Here is a 26,636-nt window from a genome sequence, read left to right as displayed (position 1 = left end):
TTAAGGATAGCCGTTTATTTTTTCCTCCCTCTAACCCCAACAAATAGCAAAATTCATAAGTTATTTAAAAAAGTCCACAGGAAACCCTCAAAACACAGGACACAATGAATTTCAAACTTTTGGGAACTTTATTCCAATTCAGTAATATTTGCTATTGTGATTATTGAGGAGTTTGTAAACTGTATAAATAATGTTGCTACTGTTTCCAGAGATCAAGTTTAGTAGTACGAAATAAATGAATAACGTATCAGTCAATATTAGTTTCACACGGCAAGAGATGTACATCAAAAGAAAAGCCTTTTTAGAAAGGACAGTGGCTTTTATTGTATTTTTAGAAAATATTGGATTATGAAAGATACAAAATCAGTTGTAATTATTTCACTTTTTTACACTCTGTATTCCATTTTACTGATAAGGCTTTACGATATCTTGCCCAACAGATTTAAAAGGTTTTTTAAAACATGCCTTAAAGTATTTTTACAAATTCAAAATCGAGTATCTCTAACTGAAATAAACAATATTTACCTGAGAATCCTGTATCATAAAATTGCCATTCATTCTTAACTTTAGCAAGTTGATGATGTAGCCTATAGAAGTCCACATGCAACCTGTAGGTCTACTGTATTAAATAATCAATTTATTTAGATGCAGCTGGTTAGGCAATAAACTACCCCAAACTTTTCAAACCAGGCTGGTATTAGAAAATGTTTAAGTGTAAGCACACAGGATGAATTTCACCATACTGCCCACAAAACCAGAGCTGCTGGTTTTGCATTGGGAATCCTAGGGAGTTGTGGGATAGAATTCAGACACCAACCTGCGAACAGGTGGCAGCAATGTAGCACAGCACCTCTGTGGCTGCTCTTCTAGCCCTAGAACTTAAGTAGTGGTCACTGCTGACCCCCAGTCCCAACAGTTGGTGTTTTGAGCCACTGGATATGCGCAAGACCCTGGCCAGCCCCCTCTCCACCCCCACATAGCCCAACTAAAGGTCTTTAAATTATATATAATTCCTATTGATAAAAATTTGACTATGAAGTTGCAAGCCCACGATTTAGTCTCAATTCATTGTATTATGCCATTTTAGAATATCACCACCTTTAGAATGTTACATAAAAGGGCCCTAAGTTGTTAATGTAAGTAGAAAAATGTGGTGGCAAAACTGACCAATCATGGGGCATTGGGATAAGAGGGCTAGTGGGTTGCTAGAGAAGAGAATGTGATCCTCATAAGTAAATACATTATAAAGTCACAATATATAAATGCTAGTCATTTAAAAAAAAAGTCTCTTCTCAATAATCTGAAGGGAAAAAATACCCACAACCAGTAGAACCCACATCAAGTTGTACTGGAGTAGTATTTTTTTAAAAAGTTCAGTTATTTTAAGCTTGCGTATATCACACTGTTATGCAACATTAATAGAAATTCTTCGTCCTGAAAAAACAGAAATGTCACTGTAGATCTGAATGAACGTGAAATCACTTGGATATGAGGTAGTGTATTTACTTGTATTACATCTGGTTATTAGAAGTACTGTTGAGATTTGTCAACTCTTTTATATTTGGCCAATGGTTTACAATACACTTTTTATAATATAAATCTTATTAATGCTAAGTTACCTATATAGAGAGAGCTTAAACCAAGCACCTTATCAGAAAGAGTTATGTTTTAGTATCCTGGAGGCAAAAATTCTGTTTCACCATAAAATAAGATAAACCTTCAAAGCCAATATTTACAGTCGCAATTGGAAAAAAAAGATGATCTTCCATACATGCACACAAAGATAAAAAATTTAATGTACATTGAGGTAGAAAATGAAGAATTCCATTGGCTTGTACAAGGTTCTTCTATGTTTTGTTATGTAAACTAACAAAGTATTTTTTTCTATTGTGAAGTTTGGTACTTAAGATGTCTGGTTTCAGAACAGCAGCTAAGCAATGAAGGATTATTTGTACACAATTTACCTCTAACACAAGGAAAAAAAAAACCCCTACAGCAGGGATTATTTCCCCCCCTCATTTGTCTTATTTTAAAGATTGGGTTTATTCTTTACATAATAAGTAATGAACAAAACCCAACTGGCTCATTTTCTTTTTATACATTGTACAAGGTTAGAATTAAACTACAAGCCATTGAAAATGCACTGAAAGTTATGTTCACCCATAAAGGTATCCTGATTAAAAGTTATTTTCAAACATCTTCACTGGTCCCAAAGATTGTAACATGTATAAGCAAGTCTTAGTCTTTCAAAATACTTTGTTTTCTGACCCTCATATGAGACATTTTACAAGGAAGCACAAGATCATCTGCTAGCAAGTCACTGTACAACAAGAACAGATTTTTGAAAGAGCATCTGGGGCTGAGATGCCACGAAGTCAGAGAAGTAGTTCTAGTACTCCACTAATCACCATGATGCTGGTATCCTAATCCATCCAGAAGTAATCCCACTTGTTTGCACTAAAGGGCTGAGCTCTCGTACAAGCTTTTAGAGATGGACACATTTCTTAAGAGTGATGTAAAAAATTATGCCCCAAAATTACATAAAACAAACCCAAAGGTCTGCTGAGTAATGTAGATGGACAGATACTAGTTAATGCACTTGCAAAATATAAAGTTTTGCCTTTCCCTTCACTTAAGGCATTTTATAATAATGCTGAAACCCTTATTTTAAATCTCATATGGTTGAGGTTGGCAATCACAAAACAGATTTATTCATCTGTAGTGCATTTGTCAGTCATCTGCTGACAGAAATCTGTGATACCACCACCCTGTCCACAGTGTTCCACAAGTAAAGTTTTCTCCGACGTTTTCATAGAAACCGGACGTAGTTCCTGCACTTCATTATAAGCAGTATCAGATGAGCCTCTTATATATGGATAGCAAGAACTCTGTTCACTGGCCGATACAGCACCCGAAAGCCCAGCTGGTAATTCTATACACAATGGGATCACAGGCTTGCTATCAGGAGCCGTTCGTTCTCTCTCAGAAACTAAAAGTGAAAGTGGACAATCCAAGGTGGAATACTTTGCAAGTATTTGTATTTGCTCAGGACTCAATGCTGCTTCCTTACATACTTGCTGGCAAAGTCCAGTCAGATTCTGTTTTGTCTCTCCCAACGTTGACAAAATGTGATCTCGCTCCTTTAGCAAGCTCGCCTTTTCATTTTGCTGCAAAAGACACATGGTTATTGACTCTGTACATTTTAGTGCTCTGAAATTCAAAGTATAGTTCTACTCTTCACCAAAGCTGAAACAAATTCTGAATCCAACAGGTGTATATTTTATTTACTTTGAAAAAGATAACACTTTAAAGTAAAGATAAAAAACACACTCAAGTGTAGCTTTTTTGCAAAGAGCTGATTTTGATTTGAACCGTGCAAAACTCCGCCTTTTTACATTTAAATAAAAACTATTTTAATCTGAACAGAATGCTGAAGTTTCAAAAGCGATGCCAGGACAATGTGTGAAAGTTAACCATTCTCAAAAAATTCCACTTTTTCTGAAAGACATTTTTCAGGCTTATGGAATTTAATCTTTTAGATAAATCCAAAAACAATGAAGTTCTGAGGTCATTCATTGGAACTGTTTTGCACAATTCTACTTATCAAATTCCTCTACAGATGTTCTGAAGAGTGGTCATGCAGAGACTGAACTATGAAAAAAGCTTTGCAAATGAAGAATTCCATCCTTGTACGATTTATGCCATCACCTTAGGGATTCCTCAAATGCTATTTGTGAGACAGCACTAATTTTAATTTATTCTTGTACAAATGTTTTAAGATCTCAAAACTTGACAGCAGAAAAATTAAGGTTTTAGTTGAAAAAGAGAACCCATAGGTGAAAGAAGCTAATTCTTATTCAACATATTGCATATGCATGCCAAAATTAGTCATCAATATGGTCCTGTAATTAAGATACCATGTTTTAGGCAATTACTACAGGATCAATAAAATTGCTAAATGAATGGTCTATCTAAGTAGTTACATTAATAAATTAAACATTTAATACCAGACACTATACTCTCATTGAGGCCAGTATTCCAAGAGTTAAGCTTAAATCCAGATTTCACACAGTACTGTGTACTCCTGTGGTTTTATACCTCTCCTTCCACTTTGTGAAAGTAAATGTTTCTGAACTGGGGAACGTATATCTTCTTCCTTGCCGTTTCCCTTTTCAGGGCTGGTGACTTCTATAGCCTTTGTGATTGTTGTGCAAATGAAACTGGGAAAAATATGTAGTGAGCATAGGTGGATAAAGCAGAGCACTTTGTAATCCTAACCAAAATATCCTGAAAACCTGTCTGTCTAGATAGTTTCAAAATATTGTCTGGACTGGTGTAACAACTATGGAGAACTTAAACAGAGGGTGAAATAATAATGGACATGACGAGACTGGTACTATTTCTGTTGCTATACCTAAGTACAGAAAATACACTGCTGAAATAGTACATTATGTGAGGATACCGGCTGAACATTTGGGTTCAGAGACTAATAGGTCATAAGGGACCAATATGATCATCTAGTCTGACCTCCTGCACAAGGCAGGCCACAGAACCCTACCCATCCACTTTTATAACAACCCCTAACCCATGACTGAGTTATTGAAGTCCTCAAAATTGTGGTTTGAAGACCTCAAGCTGCAAGAATCCACCAGCAAGCGACCCATGCCCCACGCTTGCAGAGGAAGGCGAAAAACCTTCCAGGGCCCTGCCATCGCCCTGAGAAAATTCCTTTCCCGACCCCAAATCATGCGATCAGCTAACCTGAGCTGTGGTTCAAGGGACTCACCAGCCAGGCACCAGGAAAGAATTCTCCACAGTAACTCAGTTCCCATCCATCCAACATCCCCTCACAACCATTTGAGCAGACTTATCTGCTGATATCCAAGATCAATTGCCCAAATTAAACTATCCCCATCATATCATCCCCTCCATAACTTATCAAGCTTGTCTGAAGGCCAATAGTCTTTTGCCCCCTACTACTTTCCCTCGAAGGCTTGTTCCAGGAACTTCACTGCCCTAATGGTTAGAACCTTCGTCTAATTTCAAGTTTCTAAACTTCCTAATATTCCAGTTTGTACCCATTTTGTCCTTGTGCCTACATTAGGACAACTAAATAATTCCTCTCCCTCCCTAACGTTAATTCCCCCTGATATATTATATAGAGCAAGCATTTTATCCCCCCAGACCTTCTTCCTGTGGCCAGGGCTTAAAACAAGCCAAGCTCTTTGAGTCTCCTTTCATAAGCAGGTTTTCCATCCTCGCATCGATCCGTAGTAGCCGTCTCTGAACCCGTTCCAGCTGTTTTGAATTCATCCTTCTTAACATGAGACCACCAGGAACTTCACACAATATTCCAGGTGGGTCTCACCAGCGGCCTTATTATAAACGTACTAACACCTCCTTATCCTTGCTGGAAATACCTCGCCTGATGCATCCTAAAACCGCATTGCTTTTTTAAGGCCAGTATCACATTGGTGGTCATAGTCATCCTGGCTATCAACCAATACCCAAGGCCTTCTCCTCCTCTGTCTTCTTCCAACTGATGCATCCCCAACGTATATCTAAAATTCTTATTATTAATCCCTAAGTGCATGACCTTGCACTTTTCACTATTATATTTCATCCTATTACTATTACTCCAGTTTACAAGGTGGTCCAGATCTTCCTGAATAGTATCCCGGTCCTTCTTCGTGTTAGCAATACCCCCCAGCTTTGTATTTATTCGCTGACCGTCGAGAAGCATGCTAGATTGTCAAACAAACAGACACAAAGAAGCATGTCCCTGCTCTGAAGAGCTTACAAACTAATTATATACATAATTCAAGAATGAATTTACAGAAACTGGGAGACTGAAAGGAAGGCAACGGTTGTTGCAGAAGATAAAATGGTTACAAACCTGTTGAGTAACTGGTGTTCTTTGAGGTGTGTTGCACATGTCCATTCCACTTCATGTGTGCACACTAGAGTGACAAAGCAGGAGATCTTTCTCCCATAGTGGTACATTTTGGGGCAGCATGTGCGCATTCTGCATGGTTATGCAGCAAACCTCTTTGAAAGAGGACTGATCAAAGTGCATTGATGAACAGTTAATGCAAATCAGCAGGGTCCACAAGGACAATTAGTCCACAGCAGGTTAGCGCAAAGTAGATTCACACCGCAGCTTGCCACACACTAAACGTTCATATAGACAAGCCCTTAGCAATATCATAGCACAGATGAATACTGAAGGAGCTTTAGAAGGAGTTCATCTGCAAAGAGACCAGTTGCCCCTTTATTCTGTCAGCCAAAGATGAATAATTGCAAAGATAGACTAAAATAGCCTTTTATCTGGACAGAACTAAATAACGCCCTATGGATATCCAAAGTATAGAGTTCTTCGTCTTTATGACTGAGGTTTCAGAAAAAAAGTTGGTAAGTGTGTGTAGGCTGAATTCGATGAAAATCCACCACCATTTAAGTGAGAAATTTAGGGTGTGGATACAAATGAACTTTTTCTGTATAGATCATCATTTAAGAACGGCCAGCAACCAAAGCCTGAAGTTCTGTTACTCTCCTGGCCAAAGTAACAGACTCCAGGAATGCTACCTTCACTGAGAAATGAAAAAAGGAACACAGCTATACGCTCAAAAGGTGGGCCCATTAACACTGACACAACCAAATTTAGATCCCAAGATGGCGTGGGGCCTCTTAATAGGAGGGAAAAGCCTGTCGATTTTTTCAGGTATCTAAGAGCCATAGGGGTTGGAAAACACCAGATCTTCCTTCTCTACAGGAGGATGCAATTCAGAGACAGGTACCAAGTGAACTCTCAGACAACTGACAGAGACCTTTTTCATTAGGTAAAGCAGGTGAACCAGAATAAACTGTAAGGGAGGCACTTCTCCTTTACAGGCTCTCTGTTGGGACTACACAGAAAACCTTTTTCATTTCCTCAGGTAAGCATACCTAGTGGAAGGCGTCCCACTATATTTAAGAGAATGTTTTGAACACCAAAGGAACAAACAACTTCCTGGGGAATTAACCACTGAGCATCCAAGTAGCCATGGGGTAGACTGAGAGGGTTTGGATATAGTGTCTGGCCATAGTTCTGTGAAACTAATGTATGAGACCTGGGGGATAGATACGCGATATGAATCTCAGAGATTCATTGGGACCAACAACCAATGCTTTCAAGACCAGGAGGTGCTACCAAAATTAGAATGGCATGATCCTGTCAGAGTTTGCACAATACTTTGGTACCATGGGGATGGAGGAAGAAGTATACAGAAGTTGTCCCCTCCAGGACAGTACGAAGGCATCTGATAAAGGCTGTGACCAGAAAAGGTGACACTGCTGTTCTGTTCAATGACAAAGGGGTCTATTGCTGGCCTTCCCCAAGTCTGAAAAATGCATTTTATATCATGGCAGGTTTGAAGGACCATCTGTGACCTCAAATGAACATTCTAATGAGGTGGTCTGCCATACAGTTTTGGACCCCCAAGAAGTTAGATGCTTTTGAGCATAATTGAGCTCTTGAACAGAAAGTCCAAAGGCTCACTGCCTCTTGATAAAGGGGGTCTGATCTGGACCTCCCTGCTTTTTCAAATAGAACATAGTGCTGTTGTCCATAAGTACATGTTCCATATATCCTCTGATGTGTGGAAGAAATACCCGACAGGCCAGGTAAATAGCTCAGAACTCTCAGACATTTACGAGAGAGAGAGAGATCGATCCTGACCACAGTCCCTGAGTCTAAGAAGTCTTCTCACTGAGCTCCACATCCAAGAGATGAAGCATCTGTGACCAGGATCAGGGAGGGCGGACTTGGGGAAAAGGAAACTCCCCTGCATAAATTAGCAGGCTTAATCCACCAATCAAGGGATGACAAACATCTGCAGGTCTGAGTCCGCATGTCCAGTGGATCACTACGACAGTAGACAGACTTCAGCCACCTCTGTGTGACTTTGAGGCAAAGTTTGTCATGCTGAGTCACACACATACAAGCTGCCATCTGACCTAGAAGGCACAGGCAATTCCTCACTGTTGTCCATGGATGTGTCTAGAAATCTTTGCATAAGTTTACTATTGTCTGAAACCTGGTAAATTCTATCACAGCCAGAGTGTGTTTAGAACCACTTTTATGAATTTGATTCTTTGCACAGTGAGAAGAACAGACTTGTCCTTATTTATCAACAGGACCACAGAACAAAAGAAAGTCATGAAAAAAAAAATCCAATCTCCATTTGCTGTCTGGATTGACCTCAAACTAGCCATTTGTCCAGATAATGGGTACACCTAGACACTCACTTTTCTGAAGTGTGCCTCAACTACTGTCATGCACTTTGTGAAGACTTGAGGTGCTGATGACAGGCTGAAGGGAAGGACCATAAAGTGATAATCAACATTTGCTACAATGAACCATAAAAGCCTCCTGTGGCTCTGGTGAATGGTCACATGGAAGTAGACATCCTTTAACTAGAGAGCAGCAAACCAATCACTGGGGCCTAGGCATGGGACAATAGATGCTAGGGTAAACATACAAACTTTTTGTTTAAATGTATCTGTTGAGATTTTGCAAATCTGTGATAGGCGTGAGGCCTCCCTTCAACTTTGGAATGAGAAAACATGATAGAATCCCTTCCCCCAGTGTTGAGGAGGTAGCTCTCTTATGGCCCGTAACTATAAACAGAGACTGAACTTCTTGAATTAGAGTGAGAATGGCCCCTGAAAAGAGACTGGGAATGTGGTGAGTACAGTTCTAAAGTGCTTAGTAACCATCCATCTGTTGTAATATGGGTCCAGTCAATTACTAGAATGTGCAACAACTTGCAGCCAAAAGGAGGGGAACATCAGAGCGGTACATTGTCCTTGACTAAGGAGTCAAAATACACTGTTTAGTGCTACATAATACAGATTGTTTGCATGTAGCAGAGATCTCCTCCTTTGAGTCCTATGACATCACCTAGATTGGTCCAGATGTCTTGCTGGATACAATGGGTACATCTCTGCTGGACTTGAGACTAGAACTGCTCTCTCTTACAGCATGGAGTATAAATGCCCAAAGCCTTTAGGATTGCCTTAGAATTTTAATTTAAGAGAATGCAGAGTTTCATCTGTTTTCTCTGAAAATAAATCTGAGTCTTCAAAGGGCAAATCCTCAGTTGTTTGCTGGACTTTGGAGAGGAATGCCAGATGACTGCAAACATGAAACACGGTGCTCAGTGATTGCCATTGCCATTATTAGAACTGCTGAATTCACGTTGTCTGTTACAACCTGTAATGACAGTTTTTTTTGCTACCCTCACTAACAAGAGCTCTGTACTCCTCTTTAGCGTCTAGCAGCTTTAGGTCTAATTGGGATTCCATAACACAGTTTGAGGATGTCAGTTTGATTCTAAATTGTAATCTCGACAATGAACAAAACCTCTCCCCAAAACTAATTCAGTTTCTTTGAATCTTTGTCTTTGGGAATAGATTTAGGTCACCCTTGTCTCACCTTTTTATTCATGGCCATCGTGACCAAAAATTCTATGTTTGGGTGCAAATAAAAGCACTCATATCTCTGGGAATGAACTTGGAACCTCTTCAGTCCTTTCAGCAATAAGTGTCAGACAAGGGGGGCGGGGGGATTGCCAAAAGGATTTTGGTAGGTTCCAACACAGCCTTATTAACAGGTAAAATCACTTGAGCAGACCCTGTATTCCCAACAGAGGAGGCTACGCTTTTCTTAAGTTCCTAGTACATCTTATGAATGTCAGGAATTGGAAAAGATGATGATTCAGAGACAGTGGCATCATCGGGGAACAATGAGGAAGTGTTGAATGGGGGCACTGTAGAGTCCACCTGTTCTATCTGCTGAAGTGCTATACCAAAAGGAGTGTAGGAGCTGGATATTATAACGTATGATTTGATTTCATCCCGTCAGGCACCCTTTTTGAACAGCAGAAAGGAATGACAGACCAGAACAATCCTTATGATTGATTATGGACACCCTTTTGTTTTAAGACAAGTTATAATGTCTACTATGGTTTCCTATAGGTATTACAAATTAGGCACTCTAGTTAAATATACATTTCTTTGTTTTAAGGTTAAGTAAGAGACAGGATTCTCTATGTGTCTATGTTAAGTAGATTAGAGAAACATTGAAAGCCCGGGTCTCAATGTAAATTGTCTTGGTTATTGATTGTAAAATTTTCAAGGTTTACTTTGCAATGCCTTTTTGCTTGATATAAAATACTACTGTTTGTATTCTCAATCTGTTTGTGTGAATGAAGAATGTATGCATCAGGAAAAGAAAAGGTGTGAAGGCCATTATTATAACCAGATGGTCAAGAAAGAAGGAGTGAAGAAACTTAAAGGACATCAAAGAATCATCAATAAGCATCCATAATGAAGGGTAGATTGAGGACCCTGAGGTGAAGGCTGGTGCCCCTAAGGACAATTGATTAAATTGGAACAAAAGAACAGGATGACCCTCTCGGAGGTGTATTGGAATGTTTACACCAATTAAGTAGTAACTGGTCACAAACTGACACAGCAAAATCCATAGACTTCAACAGAGAAAAAAACCTATAAGAACAGGGTGCTTGGCAAGATGAACCCAAAGTCCCATGGCCACACTCCAGGAGCATTGGATCGTGACCAACAAGAGCCCAGCTCCACACTCATGCTCAATCTAATTGGCCATTAGATTTGAGTCGAGCTACAACAGACTGGTAACTATGAACATCACTGACAGGACTATGTGCATGTGTGGGTATGAATGTGTGACTGAAAAGCATATGCTAACTGTTGCATTTTCAATAAATGCTGCGTATTTACCTTCCTCTATAAAGATCCTGTGTGCTTTATATAAGCATAATCAATAACCAAGACAATTTACATCGAGACTCAGGCCTTCAAAGTTTCTCTAATCTACTTAACATAGACACAATAGAGAATCCTGTCTCTTACTTCCTAAACCTTAAAACAGAGAAATGTATATTTAACTAGAGTGCCTAATTTGTACTACCTATAGGAAACCATAGTAGACATTATAACTTATCCTAAAACAAAAGGGTGACCATAATCAGTCATAAGGATTGTTCTGGTCTGTCATTCCTTTCTGCTATTCAAAAAGGGGGGCTGACAGGATGAAATCAGATCATACATTAATCCTCATAGTACATTATAAAATCCAGCTCCTAGAGGAGCAGGCACTGGAGGAATAAGATCACCTGCTTGCTGGGTATTTGGATCAGTACTGGGTAGAGAACAGTGCCTTGATGGTAACGGCATAAAGTTTGGAGGAATCCCAAAAGATTCCAGAAGGCCAATGCTGTACATGATATGGTACTTGGGCCACGCCCCGAAGTATCCCCTCCTAGGACCTGCTATTACACAAATGAGGGTGCTGAGACCAAGGATAAATGAGGAGAAGCATATGACCTTCTGTGATGGGATCCCCAAAGGTAAGAATCCACCCTAAGAGTAAGTATAATCTGAAGGCCAACGTGATGCAGCACTGGACAGCAGTCCTGCTGAAGATTTTGTACATCTGCTCTATTAAGAGCATCTGGTCACTATGGTACCAACAAGTGCCCGGTCTCTAGTGGTACTCAATGAGTAAATGTTGAGGCTATCCCAGTACCAGAGCTTGTGCAGCAGGAATAACTGGTATCTGATTCATCTTGCATCAATGGTGAGTCTGGCACAGACAGGCAAAAGTGGTTCAGGTGTCATCAGTACCAAGGGCATAAGATGCATCGTAGGTAAAGCTGACGTCACAAAAGGTCTGGAAGTGGATGGAGTCTCAACAGTAACACATTATATGCTGGAGTCAATGGCTCTACATTGCTAAACTACAAATGGAACATAAGGGAGCACATAGCTGGAGCAGCTTAGCTCTAACCTTAGTACTGGTTGTCTTCTTGTGTGATTCTGTTGATCATCTAGCCCCTGAAGATTAAGAGGTTTTTTTCTGGCTAAAAGAGATTAAAGTACGCTAAAACTACCCATGTACTACTTCTACAACATTCAGAAAAAAGCTCTCTCTAAAGAGAAAGTGGGTAAGACCATGACTAGCTCACACATGGTCTGAATGCTGACCACAGGCAGTGAGAAGGAACTAGGGGGAGCATGGGTGTTGAGGGATCTGTGCCCCTTGATACCATTGCCTAGCAGATCTTCGTGGGCACATGCACAACCCCAACAAGTTCCAGTATAGGAAAAATATCTCCAGCTTCAGTGCACTTGTATTCACACACAAAGTGCAACGGACATTTGCAAGCACTTGAAGAAAAATGCAATTTATGTGCACATTCATATGCTATGGAGGGCTTAGACAATTTTAAAATGCTTGTGGATTTTTTGTTCATTTTGTACTAAATTGTGACCGTTTTATAGGCTTTTAAGATGGATGGTGGAAGTGGAGGACATCAGGGTAGGAGTGGCTTAAGAAACTGACATGGAGGTGGCAAGGAATGACTGATGAGACAATTAGGATGAGGGGAGGTCACAGAGGAGGATAAGAAGAAAGACTGTAGAGGCAGGAAAGAGCAACGTTAAATGAAACAGATAGCAGTAAAATCAAGTTGTGATTAACCTGGAATTCTCCAGATGGCAGAGATGGACTAGGCTAGAGGCAGGGGGCTATGTAGATTAAACAAGCATAAGACTTAGTGGTCCAATATAGATTGATGCAGCTTCAAACAAATGAAACTCTAAAAAAAACACAAAAAAAGAAAAAACAAAAACCACCCACACACAGACCAAAAAACCGTCTTTATCCACAAGCTCACTATGCTACATTGACTCCTTCATTCATAAACAATTAACATATTTTTAAGTTTTACTTCCATATTCTCTCCTTTCCTCCAAGCTTTCCTTTTGCAACAGAGCTTCAAACACCAACCTTGACTACTATCTTCCTGAGAAAACTGATGATCTCTTTAGTGGCACTTTGCAGGGAAGCAGTTTCTGCCAGTCTTTCCCACCTCAGCTAATCAGTATCAGTGCTTTGCTATCCCACTTCCAGTAGTCAGCAGAGGGAAGCAAAGCTAGCAGTAGCTGCTGCTTCCTTTCTGAAGTCAATACATATACACAAATCTTCCATATGCCGAGGCACTTAGTTGCATATTGTATTGGTAAACTGATGTGGACTGTTGCTTGGTAAACCCTAAATCTCCAGAAAATATTTCCAGTTAAGGTATTTTTCTATCTACAGTGAATAATAATTACCGGATATAACCATAGATTTTGGGTGCCCAATTTGAGATGCATAGGATCCAATTCTCCTTGTCCCTACCAAATACTTAGCGTTACACAGCATTTTTAATGTTCAAAGCTCAGGTCCTGTTGACTTCAGGTGCAGCTATGAGTACTCAGCACTTATGTAAAATCAGACTCAAGGGTCTAAAACTGGGCATCCAGAAAACAAGGTACACTAAATTAGTGATCATCTGTGGAACTATGGTTGAAATGACTCGCCTAGCATCACATACAAACTCTGTGGCACAGACAGGGATAGAAATCAGTTCCCCAGGGTGGCATTCAACTGCCTGAATCACGAGACTGCCCTTTCTCTTCCTGAAGCCTCGGACCTCATTTGCCACACACCCACCAACTTCTGCCACAAACGAAAGAGGGATCCTACAAACAACAGTCTCATTCACTGAACTGCACTGAATGAGGCAGGGGTAATGTGGAAAAGATAGCAAACGACCAAAAACAAATCTCCTGCTCCTACTGAGTCCTGGGCCGGAAGGTTTTACAAATACGGTACTTGTCCTTCATGTCCTCCCCCAAGAACTTGAGGCAGCTGCTATGGGGGTCACTTACAGGCATAGGTCTGTTACAGTCCACGCAGGGCTTATCCCAGGAGATTTGGGCATGTCCCACCTGGGGTGAACCCCTCACTGAGACTAACTCCTAACTACAGGTAGCTACTTAGCAATAACTACTATGAACAAAATATTTATAAAGCCTTAAGGCTCTAAGTCAGTAGAAATGAAACTGCTAGCCCTTCTAATGAAAGGAAAGGTGCTCCGACTAACCATCACAGGTGGTGAGAAAGAACTGAGAGGGTGCAGGGCCAGCAGCACCTGATATACCAATGCATGAGCACTCAAGGGGCGCCACTGCTGACCCTACGGATACTGCTAAGGCAAAAATCTCTGACGACCACGATAACGTGGGAATGCGCATATCTAGAATGGACTAGACATCAGCAAGAGAACAAAGAATGTCATTTTAATCGACAGCTGACGAAAGAAGCTAAAGAGGGGGTCCTCATAAAACGTTCCAATCCCAAAAAGGGATAGGTCCCCTAATCTGCAGGAAAAACTCCATCTCTTAAGGAACTTCTTCATTGTGGGATAAGCAAATATTTGAATTTCTCCCAATGAGGAATGGAAGGCCATTATAGTAGCTAAGTGTACTCTGATAAAACTCAGATAACTATTGAGTTTAAAAAGATCAGAGTTAAGGACAGCAGGGAGAGATAAGTCACAAAAGCATGGTTAGATACACCAACGGTGGAATCTCTACCATTTCTGGAGGTAAGTAACTCATGTAGATATGTTTGTTTTGTAATGCCTGTTATACTTGTGTAGTACAAGAAGTTTTCATTCCTGCGAGCTTCAGAGTAACCAAGCCTTAAGGCAAAGAATTCTCAGGCTGAGATGGAGAATTTGACCAGAATCTTAAGCAGGAAGGTGGGGAATGGCCAGAAGATAGATTGCTGAAAAACCCACAGGGTGAATCAGGTAAGCGTATCAAGCCTGCTGGGGCCACATTGGAGATATTAGTATAATCTTCACTTTATCTTATCTTGTTTACCACTTTCAACAACAGTAATGTTGGAGGAAATACATAAAGGAGGTCCCTTGTCCATGCAACAAAGACAGTATCTCCCAGAAACAGAAGGCCCAATACTCCCCTTGAATGATGTTAGCACTTCTTGCAGGTGACAGTGGTAAAAAAGTCCACCTCCAGAAACCAATGAGTTTGAAAAAATACGATTGAGAGTCCACAAGTCTAACTCCCATTCATATTCTGGGGAGAAGTACCTGCTGGGGTCACCAGCCATGGTGATTTGTATGCCTGGGAGGTAAGATGGGGAAATTAGAATGGGACTAGTTATTCCCCATCAGTTCTCATATCAGTTCCATAGCCTCACTGCTCCAGCACAAAGAAAAGGGAACCTCTGCCCACTCCACCCCACCCCCTTTCCTGGTTGATATACAACATGCAGGCTACAATGCCTGTCATGATTTTGATGGATGTGCTCTTGATTAATGGTAGAAAGTATAAGCAGCCATTCCTGACTGCCTTCAGCTCCAGGAGATGAGTGTGCAAATGAGCTTCTTGTGTAGACCACCTGCTCTGAATGCTGTGCATCCCTAAATGTGCTTCCCATCCTAGAAGACTCATTTTTTATGGTAGTGATTGGAGGATGCTGAATGAACAGAACACCTACACAGATGCTGTGAGGATCCTTCCATCAACTTAGGGAGTCCCACCTTTTTGAGGGACCAACACCAATCTGTCTAGACTGGTCCGTTTGGAGTATAAATTGTTCTGACTCACCCCTGGAAGCAGTGGACCTATAATCTGGCAAGCTGTGTCACAAGGCACAAGCTGCCATGTCTCCCAGTAACTGGATACAATTGCTCATGGATGTCTGTGGGCTTATTTGAATCTCTGCCACTAGATTTGAAAGAGTCATGAACTTGTTCCTGTCTGATTGTTACAGCATTTAAGGAAGTTCTGCTAAGGAAGGGGATGGTACCAGAGAAAGTTGCAATTCTTATGACTGACAATCTTGGTATCAACAAGCACACACAACCCATTAAGAAGGGAGATGCTGGCTCATTGGAGACATGCAGATCCCTCGAGTACCTAAGCTCTCGCAGTACTTGAGTTGTCAGAACCAAAAATGGGGCCTGCATCAATGAGTCCTTTGTAATAGAAATCATTGGTAAGGATTATGTTGACAGTCTCAAACACTGAGTAGTATGAGGCCACTTAGACTTCTGCAGTACTAAGGAAGTCATGTGGCTAGGCACGAGAGATTGAACAGTAAGATCAGATGGTACAGTCTTCTCAGAAGCCAGGTATTTCTCCCTGCTGCTCTGGTTGAGCTTAGACTGTAGTGGAGATGGTTTAGGTACCTAAACCAGCTTGGAACAGTGGCTTCTCAAAGAGCTCAGGTTTTGGGAGCACTACTGGTAATGGAGGAGCCTGAAGCCTCAACAGAACCCGGACCATGACCTGTGGGCTCCAAAATGGTCAACTTTTGCAGAGACTGAGATCTCCTTGAGACAGCAGCTTTCCTAGGAGAAGCAGAACTCTTCTTAGAGGCTTTCCCAGTCCCAGCCCTGGGTTAGGACGGTGCTGAAGTAGATGGGGCATGATGCTCACTGGGAAGCTGGTGTATGGGGCAGGAGGTTCCCTAGATCCAGATCCAAGGCAGTGTGAAGAGAGCACTCCATCATGAGCAGTTTAAGCCTGATCTCCTGATTCTTCAGAATCTTGCTCTAAAGGGCTGCAGAAAGACTACATTTCTGGGGGAATGCGTTCCCCACACTCCCAAGGCAGCAAATGCACTGGGAATGTCTCACTGATTGAGATAGCTTCCTGGCATAAGAGGCAATGTTTAAATCCTAATGACCTTGGCATGATTCCACAATGGAGGAAAAAGAGGATTCCCTCAAGAGGTGTAGAAGGAATAAACTAAAATCCTCAAAACAACAAAATAAAAATGAAGTAAAAATGACAAGTACACTAATGAAACACAAAAAAAGGGCTAACTAAATTAGAAGAAAAGGCAATAAACTTATTAATAGCGAAGCAGGCATGCTGACACTCCATCTCAGGCAGACGTGGTTCAGAAGGAACTGAGGGTGGTTTGCCTGTACAGCCCTATATACCCTTGGTGCAGGGCAAAATGACTGGTGCATGTGCGGTCCGAATGACTACTGCTACCAGAAATCTCTGATCAAGGCCAGGTGGGATTCACCCGCACCTGAAGTGGAGCACTCATATGGACAGTATTCAAAAGAAACAAAACTGAAATATGAGGAAAAGACGACAAGTTGTACTCCCATTAATTTTCTTGCTGCAAGAAATTTAGGTCTCCTATGCTTAAATGCAATTACTACATTAAATCAATATTACCCTTTAAGAGGAAACTATGTGGGCAACTGAAGAGAGACTAAACATCTGCTCAGTTCAGATTTTATTATAGCTACGTAAGAAAGTTAGCGAAAGCATCCAATTAGTTTTAAATATAAACTAAAACTATATACAATTGTTTCTTCTGCTTAAGGTATTTCAAGTAAATATAGTGCTATCTTACAAAAACATTGTGTAATAGATGTGTCCTTGAACAAGTAAGATTAAGTCCATTTACAAAATGCAAACACTCTAGCTCTGTACGCTCTTAGCTCTATACTGACTTGCAGTGAAATTATGGCAAATATTCAATGCCTGCTTTGCCAGACATATCTCAAGTATTTTGTGAGTGGCTGCCTTTCCTAAATTAATCCTACAAATGCAGAATGTGTAGGCCAAGTTCAGCATCCTTCTGAGATTTGGCTTGATTAACAGCTCATTTAGGTTACAACGATCAAATTCTTTCCAGGTTTGGCTGCTACTAGCGTTCCTCCCTCAAACATTTCAAAGTCCACACTCCGGATCCTCTCCTATCTCCCTTATATTTAATTGGGAAACAGGTCACCTGCCCAAGGTCAACCTGCTAAAAAGATGGGGATTTCTCAGGCAAACACTGCCTGCTTGTTGCAAATTATTCTACATTATGGTTTAATTTAAAAATGTATATGAACATTAAAAAGTTACAATGGCCTTTTCCATTTAGTCAATCTTTTTCAAGATATGGCAAGTGAAACTGAAAAATATTAATTACTTTTACAATTTGAAGTCAGAACTGAAGGGAAAGGGAAAGGAACAAGACTATCACCCTATACAGTTTTTTCCAAGTTGACAAGAGTAGAATGTTTATTTGTCTCGGGAAGGAAGCACAGTCATACACTGATCTAATAGTTGCCTCCTACATCAGTACTTCCCATAAGATTACTACAATGGATTCACAGGAAACAAACACTGACTTGTCACCGTAAACTTACTACTGTGGATAAGAAGCTGCTCACTGCTTTGAGACCCACCTTACCTCTCTTGCTCCTCCAACAGTTTTAAATACTGCTTACTACAAAGGAAGCTCATATTTATGATACTGAAAACTCAGGAAGCATCTCTGCAGCCCAAGCTACGGTGTCGGCTCTCATACCACAAAGCTCAACTAACTGTTTGTCCAAGCTATGTGGGATGTCAGTTGACATAGCAGAGCTTTGTGGTGAGAGCAGACTCCACGGGGACGGAGAGAGAAACTAGTTACAGTAAGGAGTATCAAAACTTACAAATTATTCCATACAAAAATTCTCAGCAACTTCATTAAACAGACTGTGAATCACTGTTTTGGGAAATAACTAACTACATAGGAATACATATGTCCTTGTCTCTGTAGTCATGAGACCAAAAAAAGTAAAAATAAATAAATAAAGTCATCTGTAGTTTGTTTTTTTTAAATAGTTTAACAAACATGCTTCTTCAAGGAAGCCTATAAACAGTTTCTACCCCTCCCAAACAAACATTAAAATAGATTACAGAAAAAATGGATGACAAATCCAAACAGAAATTACAGTACTAACAAGGCGTATGCTAAATACCACCACTTTCAGTTTTGGTGCTACCCAGCTATAGTGTCTATTTAGAATATAACTTTAAAGACAATATACCCCATTTTGATCTATATGGTGTCTACTATTTTATTTTACAGAGCATCAGTACAGCAACATTAAATTACTATACGAAAGTGCTGTATGCGAACAAAACTTTCAACGTTGAGTGCCTAACTTTAGGCAGCTAAAAAACACACACTTACTCCACATTTGACCAAGCTGTCTGACCCAAAAAACCCAAAACCTAATTTGAGGGATGAGTCTGATTTTGTTAAGAAATTTTCTATACATACCAGTTTTTCAATTTCAGATTCAAGATTCTGTATGCAGTCAAGTTTTCTCTTACGACAGCGCTGTGCAGCAATTCTATTTTTACTTCGCCTTCGGATATCATGGATACAATCCAGCTGTTCAGGAGTCAATTTGTGCATTTTCAGAAATGACTGAAAGTCATTTCTAGAAAGTGAAATGATCCTTTGTGAATTAAATGGCAGTTTTACCTAAAATATAAAATATAGTTTTGAACCAAGGAGGAAACTGATACAAGCAAAATTAAAAATCAGCTAAACTAGAGAGATTTCTTGAAATTAATAAAACATTTATAAAAAGCAACTTAATTGAAAGAACATGAGCAGAACTAGAACACCAATATTAACCAGAGAGGCAAAAGTAATCTGTCATCACATTTGCACAGTCACATCAATAAAAAAGACGGTTACTCAGCTTTGTAACTGTTGTTCTTCGAGATGTGCTGCCCATATCCATTCCAGTTAGATGTGTGCGCGCTGCGTGCACGTTCGTCGGAAGATTTTTACCCTAGCAACACTCGGTGGGTCGGCAGGGCGCCCCCTGGAGTGGGAGTGGCAGCCGCTATGGCACCGAGACTATATACCCTAGCCTAGCCCAGCGCTTTCCTTCAGTTCCTTCTTGCCGGCTACTCCGACAGGTAGGGGAAGGAGGCGCGGGGTGAGAATGGACTATGAGCAAACACATCCTCGAAGACAACAGTTACAAAGGTGATAACCGATCTTTTCTTCTTTGTGACGTTGCTCATATCCATCGTCCTAGTTCGGTGATGTCCCACGCCTTACGTAGCGTGGTCGGAGTGAAATATGGCACCCTCCCCCCCCCCCCCCCCCCCCCCCCCCCCCCCCCCCCCCCCCCCCCCCCCCCCCCCCCCCCCCCCCCCCTGAATGTAAAACTGCTGAGCCTATAGGCTGGCAGTATCTCTTGACTACATTGAACCAGAGCATGATTGCGAAGCAAGGGGTTGGGACGAGGGACCATGGAGCTGCGCGACCAGATCTCTCCGTGGGTAGACACAGTCCAGCAAGGCGCAGATTGAAGCCCTGAAGCCTGGGTAGATATGCATGTGATGTGTGGCTTGGAAATGTTAGCCAAATCACAAAACACAAAGTGACAGGTGCACGTCATCACCCAAATGAGATCCTCTGGAGAACAGGTAGGGCCTTTCCTTCGTCTGCTACTGTTGACTGAGAATGGGTTATTACAAAATGGTTTTGTCCGCTCATACATAAATGCGGCGCTCTACAGACATCCAGGGAGTGCAATTGTTGTTCCCATCGCGAGTTGAGTGTGTTAACATGAAAAGCTGAACCCACCTTAGAGAAAGCCAGGTGGATCGTACTGCACTTGTCTTTTGAACATAATGATATGGCGAACCACATAAAGAGCCCTCAGCTCGAAGACTCGTCTGGCCGATGTAACAGGCTACGAGGAAAGCTGTCTTCAAAGATCAGTACTGTCCATATAATGCAGCGAGCAGGTCGCTAAGGGTCGAATGAGAGACATAAAGTCTGGCCTTAAACCCAGGTTGAAGTCCCGAGGTTGAGTCCGCTGTGGCGGCGTACCTAAGGGTGTATGCGCTCCAAGCCCTTGAGGAACCTCAAAACCATAGAGTGTGAGGACACAGAACGACCACCTTAGCCTGGGTGGAAGGTAGAGATGGCTGCCCAGTGTATCCTCGGCGATGACACTGCTAGGTCCTGCTGATGTAGGCCAGAGGGCAGTCCAAAATAGAGGGGATCGAGACCTCAGCAGGAGTAAGATTTAAGCGTTTCACACCTGTAGGAGAAACACTTCCACATGGCCAGGTACGTTGACCAGGTGGAAGGCTTCCTGCTACCCCGATAGTCATGTAGCAGCCACACCGTGAGGTGAAGAGACTGCAGGTCCGGGTGGCGAAGTCTGCCATGGTCCTGAGGTATGAGGTCTGGGTGGAGTGACAGGGTAATTGGGTAGGCTATTGGCAGGCCAAGTAACGTGGTGTATCAGTGCTGCCTGGACCACGCTGGAGTGATCATGATGATGCGTGCCCTGCCTCTGCGAAGTCTGAGCAGAACCCAACGAGCCGGGGGAACGGTGGGAAGGCATAAAGGTGTTGGCCCTTCCACGGCATGAGGACAGCGTCCGAGATCGGTCCCGGGGAGAGACCTTGAAAGGAGCAGAACCTCGGACATTTCCTGTTCTCGCGGTAAGCAAACAGGTCCATATGTGGGGAAAAATCCCCACATCTGGCAATAGAATGCATCACATAGGGCAGAGCGACCACTCATGAGACAGGAAAGACCTGCTGAGTCGAAGCGCCAAGGAGAAAGGATGCTACCAGATTTATCGAGTGGGCTATGCAAAAGTCCCAGAGATGGATGGCCTCCTGACAAAAGGAGGAGGACCATGTAGTACATGGCCGTTGTGCTGGCTGTAAACACTGAGAAGCCATGGCCTCGCAGCTGCTGCTGGAACCCCTGGCACACCAGGCAGACAGCTTTCATTTTTGGACATTGGATGTGGAACGCTAGCTCCTGAGAAGACCAAAGGCCTTAAGCTCAAAGGTTACTGAGGTGAGCACCTGAGCCGAGAGATGACGCATCCGTCGTCAGGGACAGTGAGGGCTGGGGCGGATGGAGCGGCATCCCTGCCCACACCAGGGAGGGAGCTAGCCACATTCTAGGGAGCCTAGGGTGTGCTTGAGGAATGGTGACTGTAGTTGACCACTTGGGCCCCTGTACCCCGGGCGGTACGCCGATTTGAGCCAAACTTGTGGAGAGCAGAGAGGCAGAGCTTATGTTTGGTTACAAACTAGCAGGCAGCCATTGGGGACCCAGCTGAGACCGAGACAAGTGCGAAGACCGAAGTCGTTGGGAAAGTTTGCAGACCTCGAATATCGGTGCCATCGCCTGAACCGTGGCTGTGGTAAGCAGGATCCGGCTAGCTCGGATGTGCTCCAGTGGAATAGCCCCTAGGAAGTCTAACCTCTGCGTGCGCGAAACCAGATAGTGGATCTTTTCCATAGTGATCATCAGGCCTAGACATGTGAATAGGTCCTTGCATGTTATGCCCACAACCGCTGCGAGTGACACTGTGTCTTGGAGTCTTCTCATATATAAGCGCAATGGTCAGATACGGGAAAACGCATATCCGACGTCGGCGGAGTGGGTGGCGACTACTGGCCACACACTTGGTTTAATGCCTGTGGGGCTGTAGAAAGGCCAAACAGCAGGACAACGTAAACTGGAAGTACCAAAAAAAACAAGGGCTAGAAAGCGGAGGTATCTCCTCATGTGTGGAGGGGAAGATGGCAATGTGAAAGTACACGTCCTTCATAACTGAGGGTGACATACCAGTCTCCAGATTGATCTAAAGGACAGATAAATGGTTCCCAGCGATACCATGCGGAACTTTTCAACTTATCATAAACTGGTTGAGTCCTCGTAAGGTCTAGGATAGTATGAGGGACCTCTGTACGAGTCGGGGGATTAGGGAATAAGGGACTAATTGCCCCCTTCGAGTCCATCAGCGTTCTGCACCTCTTTGTAGAGAGAATTGCGCCCGAGAGGAGTCCCTGAGAGGGACAGGGGGTTGGAGACAAATTGGACGGGTCAACTACCCATACTCCACCATGGTAGTAGGTTGACAGCGAACTGAAGTTAACCTGGGACCACGCCAAGAGAAAGAGGAGTGGGATTATCCCCGCTCGTAACCAGTACGCCACGCCTCGATGCACTCTATTCGGAAGTTTGTCTTTGTCCCCAGTCATGTGATTGCTGAGGGGCTCGATTTGGCCCCTCTAGGGGTCCTGAGCCAGTCGTCTGCGACCACCTCAGCCGCCCCGTCTGCCCAAAGTCTATCTGTGGCTAGGTCCCACAAGTAGTGTGGCTGGTGTGGCTGGAGGACGAAAGGCACTGCAGCAGGGTCCGTCGGCGTATGCACGCCGAGAGTGCATTAGACCCTGTTGCCTTCAGGCTTTGCAGCCTGGGGTTGATTTCACCACAAAGAGGCCTTTACCAACAAATGGTAAGTCGTAAGAAAGCTGGTAGGTTTGAACCTGAAGCCATGAGATGCTCCTCATGGTAAGAGGCCTGGAGAGAAGCTCTGGCTGCCTTTTTCCCTTCCTCCAAGAGGGCAGTGAACTCTTGGCCAGAGTCTTGATGGAGGAGCTCCATAAATTTATTCACCGTTATCCAGGTGTTATGATTATAGGGGCTAAGCAGGGCTTATTGATTTGCCACGCAGGGCTACAAGGCCCTTGTAGAATACACCTTGCAGCTGAGTAGGGTCATTCACCTAGCCCCTTTCGATTTCGGGGCTGGCGCCTCTTGGCCATGCCGTTCCCTTTTTCTTAACCAACTGAATGACTAGGGAGCAGGGAGGAGGACGGACAGACAAGTAGTCGTACCCTCCATAGAATACTGGCATTCGCCTGGATGGTCCGAATAAACGGGTCGGGTCCCTCTAGTGGGGCAACCGCCAATAGAATGTCCACTACCGGGTCCCCTACCTCCGGGACCTCCTGCACCTGGAGGTCTGCATTGAGTGCTACCCTCCATAGGAGGTCCTGATGGGCTCTCAGGTTGTTGGTGGGCACACCAGAATCGCGGTCCTGAGCATAAGAGCTGTCCTCGTGGGAAGACACTGATGCGTGTCCGGATGGCCATGGAGGTGCTGAAAAATCATGGGCAGAGTCTCTGACTCTACCAGACCTTGCCCAACTCGGCACCTGGGACCGGTACCGGAAGGCGCACTGGTACTGGAACGAGATCCGGACCTGAGACCAGAGTGGTGCCGGGAGGTCGACCAAGATCTCGAGGTTGGGAGCGGCTACGGGAGTCATAGTGCCTGTAGCGGTGCTGGGAGCCGGAACGGTGTCGAGATTATCGGGTCGGCGAACGGGACACCGACCTGTGCGGCGAGTGTGATCTGTGCCGAGGAGAACAGCATCGGGACTGCAAGTGGCTTCGGGAGCGCCAACGGGACTTGGAGCGTCTGCGGGACCGTGATCATGAACAGTGCCGCTCTGCTGCACCGACAGAGGATGGTCGTATCAAGGAGGCTTGCCAAGAGACTGTATTACCCGCACCAGCGGTGCCGGGGGTTCAGGTAGCATCTATTCTGTCATGGCAATGAGATCCCTCGCCATTGGAAATGTCTCCGGCGTGGAGGGAACAGTAAGCTCGACCACAGTGCGTACCGGGGAGCTGTCAGGCATCTCGTGGGACCGGGATCGACGGGGCTGACGTCGCCAGTGCCTCAGCAGGTGTCGGTGCCGGGCAATCCGGCTTAAACAGGCTCTCTGTCTGCGGTACAGTTTGCACGGGAGCAGCAGGAGCAGGGAGCTCGACCACGGCGTGCACCGGGGAGCTGTCGGGCACTGGCAGGAGGAGTCGTGGGCTTCCTCAACCTCAGGGAGAGGGAGCGGTGCTGAGTCGACTTCGGTGCCGGTAACGGCCAGTGCCGGCTGGGGCCGGTGCCGAGGAGGCGCTTCTGTCCGCCGAGTAGCCAGGGGGGCCAGCGCTCGGTGCAGGAAGGTTTGGAGGGTAAATGAAAGTGCTGCTGCATGTTGTTCTCAGCTTTAAAAGACTTGCAAATGGGGGCACTTAGCTGTGAAATGCGATTCCCTGAGGCACCGCAAACAGGAGTACGTTGTTGCTCTCCTATGTCAGCCAACGCCCTGTGGCAGGCCACAGCACCGGATTAAGAACCGGTGTCATGAGCCGGGCATGGCTCCGCACTGGTTGCGGGGAAGGGGCTACTCCCTGAACCCCGCTAACTATTACTAACTATGCTAGTAAAGAAAAAACATATAAGTATATAAATATATATATAAAAGGATTATAACTATATACACAAGAACTACGAGTAGCTAGGGAAGTGGAGGTCAGCTAAACTGCGCTCCACTGTTCTAACGACCGACATGGGCGGTAAGAAGGAACTGAAGGGTGGCTGGGTCGGCAGGGGTATATATCCGGCGCCATAGCGGCGCCACTCCAGGGGACGCCCTGCCGACCCACCGAGTGTTGCTAGGGTAAAAATCTTCCAACGAACGTGCACGCGGTGCGCACACACCTAACTGGAATGGATATGAGCAAGCACTCGAAGAAGAATTCCAGGATTTCAGGCAGATATTTTGATAAGAGTCCAGTAGATGTAATCCAAGGACTTTGCTCATTTAATTTCACGTTTTCCAAAAAGGAATATTCCAAAAAAAAATCTACTCCTGTACAGTGGATCATAACACACCAGGTATTAGTTAGTGCAATGGTTCTCAACCTTTTTGGGCTCAGTACCCGTTTGTAAATGTTTATGGCATGTCACAACCCAATAAATAGTATGGCGGTGAAGGCCTTGGGGTGATTTCAGTTGGGTTCTGCCCGGTTGAGTCCTGCCCAGCACTGATTCCACAGTGGTAGCTCCTACGCTGTGGGGCTAGCTAGGCTTGGCTCCCGGTGATGCAAACCTCCAGGGTTGCAGCACCACACAAGTTTGCCACGCCCACATGACTGGACCAAACTGAAGTTGTGACCTGGCTCATTGGATTGCAGTGCCACCCACTCAAATTTGGCCTACTCAGACTCAGTCATCATAGCTAGGCCAAATCTGAGTGCCCAGCCAGCCCTGTGGGACAGGAGCCATAGGAGCCACCAAGCAACCCTTTGAAACATTTTGGCAACCCAATTTTGGGTCCCAAACTACAGGTTGAGAGATCTTGCGTTAGTGTGTAAGACCTTCTAGAGGCACCCCCAGCACAGTCTGAATTTTCCCCTAAACCATTAGCAATATATAATATTGCATATATATTTTACACAAATACACATCTATAAATGTGTATTAAATTGTTTCTATTGTAAGGGTAGCTGGTTGCAACTCCTGTATTTAGGTTGCTTAACACTTTCCATTATTATATATAGAATTGAGCCTCCTCCCCACTATGCATGCTTGAGCTTTGGGGACAGCAGCTGCCACAAATATGCACACATACAAACATTATAAGGCTGTCACGAATGTTTGGTTCATGTTGAAAGCCATCTTTATTTTTCAAATGCAATCTTTATATTTTTAAGTAAGCTATTAAGAGAATATATGCAGACTTAATAAAAAATAAAAATGTCAAAAATATTATCAGCTTACTTTCACCTAAAGAACTGAATACAGGGAGGGAGCCTTTCAACGGGTTTCTACTGCTACCACCAGAGACATCACTAACACTAAAGAATTGGACGGAATGCTATTCCAGACAATAATGCTATTTACCATTCCATGAATTTAAAGAATGGGCCAACTTCAACACTGGAGTTAGCTAGAAGTTTCCCCACTTACGTTCAGTGCAAGTTTTGCACTGCTTATTTTGGGGGCTGAATCTGTTCTTAAAGCCTGAAAGGTAAAACACTTCTTTAGAGTAAAGAAGAGTTCTACATCACGGCATCATATTGTAACTTTAGAATTTCCATTTTTCTACATAGTCTGTGGAAACTGATTACTTACAACATTCAATTGAAGGTAAAAGTTCTACCATATGAACAAAAAAACCAATGCATTGAGAAAGATGGGAAAAAAAGAAAAGAAAGAACAGGAAAAACAGGAGTGCTTCAATTCATCACAAAAACAAGCACTAAGCAATTTCTG

General features: G+C 43.4%; 1 protein-coding gene across 3 annotated transcripts in view; it reads right to left on the bottom strand.

The window, feature by feature from the left end:
* Positions 1–298: 298 nt before the first annotated feature.
* BACH1 (BTB domain and CNC homolog 1) overlaps positions 299–26,636 on the bottom strand; it is a 50,319-nt gene continuing 23,981 nt past the window's right edge. For all 3 annotated transcript variants that reach the window (XM_032779713.2, XM_032779714.2, XM_075073363.1), the window contains 2 exons: positions 19,010–19,216; positions 299–3,167 (listed from right to left, as the gene is read on the bottom strand). In XM_032779713.2, coding sequence (XP_032635604.1) covers positions 2,709–3,167; positions 19,010–19,216 — 666 coding nt within the window. In that variant the 3' untranslated portion in view covers positions 299–2,708. The remainder of the gene's footprint in view (positions 3,168–19,009; positions 19,217–26,636) is intronic.

The sequence above is a fragment of the Chelonoidis abingdonii genome, chromosome 1, assembly GCF_003597395.2.
Source record: "Chelonoidis abingdonii isolate Lonesome George chromosome 1, CheloAbing_2.0, whole genome shotgun sequence".
NCBI lineage: Eukaryota > Metazoa > Chordata > Testudines > Testudinidae > Chelonoidis > Chelonoidis abingdonii.
This window is presented reverse-complemented; position numbering and strand designations above follow the sequence as displayed.